Here is an 8864-nt window from a genome sequence, read left to right as displayed (position 1 = left end):
ATATTGCTATTTTTTATATAACATATCGAAAACAATACAATTACTAGAATCGAATAACACAATTTTATGATAGGTCGTGGGGGGATTGATCGTAAATGTTTGATTGATTTTTCAAATTAAATTCAATCAAAATTTAAAAAATAAAATAAAATTTTAATCTATATATATATATAATGTATATATGTGTATTTTTAATAAACTTTCAGCGGAAAAAAAAAATTGATAATGTAAAATTCATCTTTCTTTTCAAGAAAAGCATATTTAATTTGAAGAAACACGTGTTTGGGATTGATTTTTCAATATATCAGTGATTACAATATTGTACATTAAGTGTTCAAATATTAATACACTATTCTAAACGCGTGTGTATAATGTTCAGTGCCAAATTTTCGCAACAAATAAGAAAACCTTGGTTGTGGAAACGCAAAAAATATCCAGATAAACCGGTAACTTTTGCACGTAATATCCTTGAACATTCGCTAATGAGTTTACGCGCAAACTCCTCAGCATCTGATTTTAAGCATTCATTCTCTTGAAAACTGGCTACGGGCCAGTCACGTGGTCGATTCCTCACCGCTTACTTTTCTTTGGGGGAGCATCCATAAAGGCTTAATTCGACCGAATATACGAGAAGATTTTAAGCAAAATGTGGAGAAAAATTATTTTTATATTTGTTATTTTTCTATTATTTGTGAACGTTTACGGTAATTCGATACAAAATCGTAATTTAACCGAAGAAGAAAAAGTATACGAGATATGGAAACAAGGTGAAAAATCAGTCAGTAAACTCGTCGATTCTCTTGTAAAATCAATATTACCTTATGGAATGAGGCTCATCTCGGAAATTAAATTATCTTCTGGATGTCAAAGTTCGATTATGCGCTGGATATTCGATTTGAGAAAGTTGAAAATGTCGGCCGTTGAACGTAAGTAGAACAATAAAAAAAGGAATATTTATTTATTTATCTACAAACATATAAAAATGTAGGATATTATTTGCATATTATAACTCTCTCTTTGCTTAAAAATAAATTTCTGATTTTTATTGAGGCGCGAGGATGCAAAATCACATAAAATTCGCATTTTATATAGTTCTATATGGGTCTTTACACTAATTAATGATATAAAAACGCTTCGTGAATGTAAAAATTATGCTTTAGCCTACATTTTAACTAATTTTTCCTACTTTAAATCTACGTTTTACCATTTTTAAATTAGTGTTAAGCGTGCATTTACCTTATTCATTTTCACTTGTTCATTATTAGCGACGTTATGTTTGTTATATTTTAACTAGTTCTTTTAAATATTTTAAACTGACAGTTACTATGAGTTTAAAGGTATTTTTGGTGTCAATGTTAACGTGCATACTCATTAACTTTTTATGTTTTTGCTACATTTTCCTGTCAATATAAAGGGAGTTACTTACTTTCCTTTTCTTTAAATATTACGTTTTAACTATTAAAAAATTATGTTTATTCGTAATTTTATTAGTTAGTTGAGTTGCAGACGTTTAAGAATTAGCCTATTGTGCAATTTTTTGACAAAAATACATTAATAAAATTCAAATATTTTTGATTTTTAAGTACGAAGTTTAATTATCTTAAACTTATTTTTATTATGAAATCGGCAATTCTCGAGTAATATACATTTCTCGTAACTTTTTCATCACACTTTTCCTTTTAAAAGTTGTTGATTTATTTTCTCTTTTGGCTTTTATATTTTAAAATATAATTTAAATTACTGATATGCTTTTTCCTAATAAAGATTGCGAAGAAGTTGTGATCCGGCGACATTTTATTTTAAACAAAAAATAAATCCAGAACCTTGATCCATTTGATTCAATTTAAACATTGAAATTTTATCCTAAAAGTCAATTTTTCAGCGTCCAAAACAACTTCTAATTTGCATAATTTAAAATATGAATATGAATGTAACCTATATGAGCAATGGCAAGCTTTAATCAGCTGCGAAACATAAACAATGCTTATAGACGTAATTAAGGTTTTTTTAATCCCCCAAAAATTCCTACAGTTCAAGACCTTTTGTATTATCTTTCACGATAAACCATTACTGAAAAAAACAGAAAAAACTTTAACAATTTTTAAATCAAGGTTGTATTAAGATAGGTTAACTTATCGCCGTATATCCTTGGAGTTATAGATATCATTTAAAGCAATAAAAAGGTTTAAAGTTGGTCAAGGTATATCATTTTATAAAAGATTAAGATGAGATTAAGGCTTAAGGCAAATATTTAGGTACAAAAATTATTAATATTCAGGTAAATATTAATAATTTTTGTACATAACAGATAGATATTTTACTCAAATATTACTGATTATTCACGTTACTCAGTGTGTAAGTAAGTCACTAGACACACAGGTTTAACTACGATTAAACATGCAATAAACGTTTAATTAATTCATATAAGAAATAGGATATAGAAATTGACATGGATTAATACTATAAAAACACCATTTTAATTACTCATTTCAAGGTCGAGTGAGTGATTTTTTCCCACTACAGAAACGAGGAAGGTAGACGGAATTACAATGTCAGATACTGGATTACCTGTCCGTTTTATACAGGATTTACAAGATACTTAAAACACGAGACAAGTTTTTCTTCCTCCTTTTGTTATTGATAATTTCTCTAATAGCGGAATAATCCACGTTTACACATCCTTTTGCATGTATCCGTCTTTCCTTTTCATAGAATTTCAATATTCCGGTTTAAAATGTATAATTTAAACTATTTTCGAGCCAATCAAATTAAAGAATTCATTGAAGATTCTTTGAAGTTTTTCAAGTGAATTTTCTCAGAATGTGTCTATCAGCTGTTTGTTTACATGAATAATAAAAATTTTACCGGAGGGAAGAAAATGAATTTGTTTTTACTTAATTATTCTACTTTGAAACTATACTAAAATTTAATTTTAGCATTTGTTTTTATGTATCCGTTTCTTCTTAATGAGTTTTATTATTAATGTTCGTTTACAATGTCGCTATTTAAACCTTCAACTTTCTAATTAAATTCATTTTTTTGTATTTGAGAATTTCATTTTAGTTTTAACATAAACTAGATTTTTAAATTTAGATTTAATTATTTTCTAGATTTTATTATTTAAATACTGAAAACATTAAATTTTTTATTCGTTGCTTTAATATTAAAAATACTTTAAATATAGAATTATTTTTAAAAGTTTAAAATATTTTTACATTAATTACGTAATACAGAAAGGGTCATCAATTGTTTATTTTTTTTTATCTTATATAGGGCCTAAACTAGTTAACTTGAATAATAAATATCAAATATTCCTTTTATCTTAACTGCTTTAATGGATAGATTTTAAAGATATTTTTCTGCATAGTCAACGAAAGAATATCTACAATAAATATTAAATAATTAAAATATATTCACTGTGCATTTAAGATAAACTTTAGATAAAGATTAAACGTTAATATTGGGTGTTTTAGATAGTATTCAACATTTATATAGTAGATGACACGTTCCAAACCGAGTAAAACCAGACTTTAGAAAGCATAGGTTCAAAACTTATCCGTTTCTGTAATATTAATAATTTTGTATATTGTATATTAGTATCATGACTGACTTGCACATATTAGTATCTTGCCAAATCTTCACCTCGATATTTACAGGTGTTTCACATATCTTCCTTCCATTTTCACGTCTTTGAGTCGCAAACTCTCAAATATTCCAGGTTTCTGTTGGATTATTTTTATAACAAACTGTTGATCTTTCGATCTATATTTACTAAGCTGTTTTTACTCAGTATTTTTTACTTATGTTTTAAATTAATTCTATTTTTACTAAAAATCTACATGCATTAATTTATAAGGATAACTACGGCCCCTAAATTTTCTCCGGACTTGGTAAAATCCCTAGCTTTCCCTATGGAAGACCTTAACCTTCACCACCCGGTCCCATTGCGACCCTAGCCGAATTTATGATGGATATGGGAAAAAGTTCTCTTAGTATGCACAGAGAAAAAAAGAGCAAATGAAAAAGTATAAAGTGTTCATCTACTAAATCTTTTTTTGATACCCGTATAAGCCATAAATTTCTAATATGCTTTAAGTATTACTCTGTAGCGTAGTGCAGATTGATAGTTTTGATGGTGTTCTTGTGCTTATTTTTATGTCGTGCTTTAAAAATATTATTAACTATTATACATGCCAGTTATTTATGGAGTCATAATGGCATTTTGTGTAAATATATGTTAAGAGAATTTATATTTTGTTTTTAAACCACAAGAAAAGTATAAATATAGCTATGATTTTTAATTTTGCATTTCATAAGCTATTCGGCTGGACTTCTATTGTCCATATTGACTGATAGGCTACTGTTCAGTATCAAGCACGGATTCACATAATAGGCAAAATTGATGTTGAGTATATCTATTAAGTTCTGGTTCTTCGCCAATTTAATTTTGTTTTTTTATATTTTAATTTCGTGGTATTTACTTTTTTTAGATAAAGAATCAGCAGAAAGTCACTTCAAGGTCAACTTTAAAGGACAATATATTAATTCTGATGAGAATTTTAATTATGTTGCGGTTAATTTCATTTAATTAATATTCCTTACAGTTTTAATATAGATATTATTGTGTCTTTATAAATGAAAATAAAAATGACACAAATTTAAAGTAAAAGCTGATTGAATAACCGAGGCGATTAAATTAAGGCATGAGACTGCTGTTTTGGGGATCCGGGATTGAATCTAGACAATCAATAAACACCAAATTTTTTCAAGGGTGTCTGTTCCTGATATATCAATTTCCCACTTCCCTGTTGGCCTGTCCCATTGTGGGCTAACAGAACCTAGGATGGGGTTGTTAAAGGGTCCTCTGAGTGCTCAGAAAGCTGATAGAGATTTTTTTAAAGTAAAATACACGAAAAAACTATAAAATCTTAAATATTTTGGTAAAGTTATTTAAAAACGTTACAAAATCGTTTATTAATTAAATGTAGCAAAAATAATTGTAAAGATAGAATATATTTATATGTAGTATTGATAAAATCGAAATTTATTCTAAAACTTTCGAATTTTTCACTTTTTAAATTATACAAAATTTTAAAGAATAATTATTTTTAATTATAATTGGAGAATTGTCAAGTGTGCAAGGTTTTCCTCTTAATATCATCAAGGCCAAGTTTGAAAATACTGACGTTAGCAGTTGAAAGATTAATGTGTAAGATCTCTTGTATGCCCATAGAATACCTAAAATATCTCCTAAAAATTATTATATTTCCAAATATATCTTTAAACAATAGTAAAATGCTAGTAAAACATTTAAGTTATAATTTTATCTATCAATGAGCAAATCTTTAAAAAAAACTATTAGATTTCATTTATAAATTTGCATGAATTTAAATATTAATTTTATTAACAATTAATTTTTTAGTGTTAGATGCATTTGGTAAACCATTCCCTGGAATATTTTATGGTACATTTTCAATGTATGGTAATTACGAACAGTGCTTAAGTACAGTTTCGAAGAACGAAAAAAGTGGCAAAGAATACTTTAAAGGTCAATATTGTTCAATTAGTTTAAAACCGGCTCTTCCACCGAAACCAGATAAAATTGTATTGCAAAAAGTTATGCCAATTTTTAAGGATTTTGTCAAAGAAAAAGACACGGTAAATTTTTTAATAAAATCTTTATTTTGTAAAATATATATATATATATACATTATGATGCAGTTTATAATAGAAATGTAATTTTAAAAAATAAAATTACAGCTTGTACGTTTTATTGCTTCCTATGCTCATCTCATGTATAATCTGTCTTTACGTTATGACATTTGCATACCTGATAAATGTACCAAGGAAGATATAAGTCTTGTGATTGATTATAGTGAGTACTTTACAGTATCTTATGCTTGTTAATTATGTATAATTTTCTTGACATTAATTAAATGTCTTCTACAGTGCAACAAAATACTGATTTCTTAAAAATAAAACTTGATTGGTGCGAAATTTATACTGAAGAAAAGTTGGATATTGTTCATCATATTTGCTCGTAAGATGTTTTACCATTATAAATTAATTATTTTATGGTTTTATTTTAAAATATATTAATATTTTTAATCAGATATTCTATAGCTGTTGTGTGTGGAATTGTTTTAATTGCGACTCTATGGCATTGGCTTATGATGAGCGAACACTTCAAAATAAAAACTGGTAAGTGTTTTATAATATGAAATTTATATTTTAAATTATAATTAAATAAGGATATTTATTGTAAATTTTAAACAATATAATAATTAAAATGCTTTGATAATTGATGATGGTTCGAAGAACAATGGTCAATATGAGTGATTTAACATAATTTCTGTAATTTAATGACCGTATATANATCTTAACTAAATTATAATTATTTAGAATATTTTAAATTTCAGCTGCAGATAAGTACGTGAAAGCATTTTCCATTGTGAATTCATTAAAATCTCTTACGAAATTCAATCATGAGAAATTATCGGCATTACATGGCATTAGATTTATTTCATGTGTACTGTTGATTCTTATTTATTCCTTATTTAATTTTGATTTGGATATATTCAGTAAGTATTATTACTTCTATATATATATAACTTATTTTTATGGAATTTAAATGGACAATGGACTTATATGGTTAAATTTACAGGTGGACTTTTAAATTTTCTCAGTTTACCGAACTATACACCTGCGGAATTGCTTTTGCACGCTTCATTATACATAGACTCATTTTTCCTACTCAGGTTTGTTGTTTTAATTATTAATTATAATTAATAAAAATATTTTATTTTTTAAATAAAAATTAATCGGCTGGATGATCGAGGAGGTTAAGATGCCAACCTACCTCTCTGGAAGGCTCCGAATCTATCCAGAGGTGCGTAAAAACCTAGAAATTTGGGGGTGGTCTTTCCTAAATATGTCGGATTCTTCTCTAACCATCCGGCTATTGTGACCTGAGTCCACAATAAGCCTTTGAAAAGTGGATTCAGGTCACTTTTTTAAAAAGTTCTTTGTCGGCACTTTTAAAAAGGTAAAATATCTCTTTTTGGGCACTTTTTAAAAGGTTAAGAGCTATTTGTGAACACTTTTAAAAAGGTAAAAGCTCTTTGTGGGCACTAAGAATCAAAAATTAAGATATTGTGTGGCCTAAGTGCTTGTACCAGATTTACGAAATTTATTCATCTATTTTCGTAGTTAATTAATGATTTCTATTAAACAAATCATAGAAAATTAATATAATTATTTCGTAATTTAATTGATTATATACTAAATTCATTGATAATCTGTAGTAGATTAAACTAAATCTAAATTTGAATTAAATTTGAGGAGGGAAAATCTAGGAAAATTCTTGTTTCGGGTTTAGAAAGTCTGTAAAAAACGAGTTCCAAATTGAATACATATTGACAGATTTAAGATAACGTTATAAATTATGGATAAAGCTTAAGGGGGAAAAAACATAATTGAGATAATTACATTATGCTAAACTTTAGTAGTGGCTCGCGGACCCAAAAAGTACTGTGGCTAAGTTAAAAAATAAATAAATATTATTTAGACTAATAATAGAAAATCAAGGTTTAAACATAATAATAAAACAATAAATATGCCAATTTTTGAATAATTTATTTTTTTGTTTAAACAGGTTTATCGTATTAATTATCATGGTTATGAGTAATAACAAGATGACAGTTTCAAAACATGTAATTACAATACGCATTAGCATCAATAAGGGGGGAAAACCCGATGAAAATTTAAAATTGAAACAAATAAAATGAATATAAAATACAAACCGCAAAAAAATTTTGAAAGTGTAGTGAGGCACTCAGTTCCATACATAAAAATAAACAGTTATGAGTACACTGTGAACGGGTTCCGACCGAGCTGACCCCGATGCAACGTATATTCCAACACTAGCAGCAGTGGCATGAGTTTCTAGGTCTAATACAGAGTATATGATATATATATATTTATGTAAAACATAAAGATATAGCAGAGTTTATAAGTGCTTAACAAGGATTCGCTGTACAGTACATACATGACCTTAATATATAACAAGTGAAACCTTGATATACATCACTTGTTTGCATCTGAAATTGGCAATAAATCGAGAGTGACGCTATTTAGAAGGACACTATAACGAGATTTCACTGTGTACCTTGTGTATATGTGTTTTTGTGTTTCTGTGTGATAGCAAGTAACTGTTCCTTTTAAACTCGTCATTTAAATGCATAGTTCATTACTTCAAATTTTTTTAAAGAAAACATTTTATAATAATATAAATATTTTGTATAATTGCATAGAAAATTGCTATTTAATAATGTTATGTAAACTGAACATTATACAATAATGAAAGGACAAATTTAATATTTTCTTAATTTAAAAAATTATAGTAGTAATTCAAATCTTTTGTTTTCCATTCCTAAAATAAGCTGTAATTACTTAACAAGATATAAAATTTTGAAATTGTCGCCGAAATATTTTATTTAAACAATAAACGTGTGTACTGATTGTAAGTAAAATTATATTAAACGCATAGAAAAGTAATTTTTTTTAATATAAAATAGGTCAAAATTAAGGTCATATTTTTGAATATGACCTTAGAAATGCATGCTTAATAGCTTTTTTTTTGCATTCTTTTAACTTGTTTTTATATGAATTAAGTTATAGGAAAGACCGGGGCAACTTCGGCATGCGGGGCAAGTTTGTCAAGCGCTTTTTTTTAAAAACAAATTAAAAGGAGACTTTGGTTATAGGTTAGGCAGTTGAGTTTTATTGGTGGCTTGTTGAGTGTAGTGTTTTTATTGTTCTCCAACAAGCGTAGTTGAATTATCAAGCAAATTTTCATTTTCGTT

The 8864-nt window shown here is 27.1% G+C and overlaps 1 protein-coding gene across 1 annotated transcript in view; it reads left to right on the top strand.

Moving 5' to 3' along the window:
- Nucleotides 1–544: 544 nt before the first annotated feature.
- Nucleotides 545–8864, top strand: part of LOC111639141 (nose resistant to fluoxetine protein 6-like) — a 47449-nt gene continuing 39129 nt past the window's right edge. The window contains exons 1-7 of the mRNA XM_023384930.1: nucleotides 545–926; nucleotides 5423–5658; nucleotides 5761–5875; nucleotides 5950–6040; nucleotides 6113–6201; nucleotides 6420–6581; nucleotides 6665–6758. Coding sequence (XP_023240698.1) covers nucleotides 647–926; nucleotides 5423–5658; nucleotides 5761–5875; nucleotides 5950–6040; nucleotides 6113–6201; nucleotides 6420–6581; nucleotides 6665–6758 — 1067 coding nt within the window. The 5' untranslated portion in view covers nucleotides 545–646. The remainder of the gene's footprint in view (nucleotides 927–5422; nucleotides 5659–5760; nucleotides 5876–5949; nucleotides 6041–6112; nucleotides 6202–6419; nucleotides 6582–6664; nucleotides 6759–8864) is intronic.

This window comes from Centruroides sculpturatus, unplaced genomic scaffold (genome assembly GCF_000671375.1).
Source record: "Centruroides sculpturatus isolate CEXI.00-Female unplaced genomic scaffold, Cexi_2.0 scaffold1228, whole genome shotgun sequence".
NCBI classification, from domain to species: Eukaryota; Metazoa; Arthropoda; class Arachnida; order Scorpiones; family Buthidae; genus Centruroides; species Centruroides sculpturatus.
The sequence above is the reverse complement of the archived record's forward strand: the minus strand, read 5'-3'. Positions and strand labels throughout refer to the sequence as shown.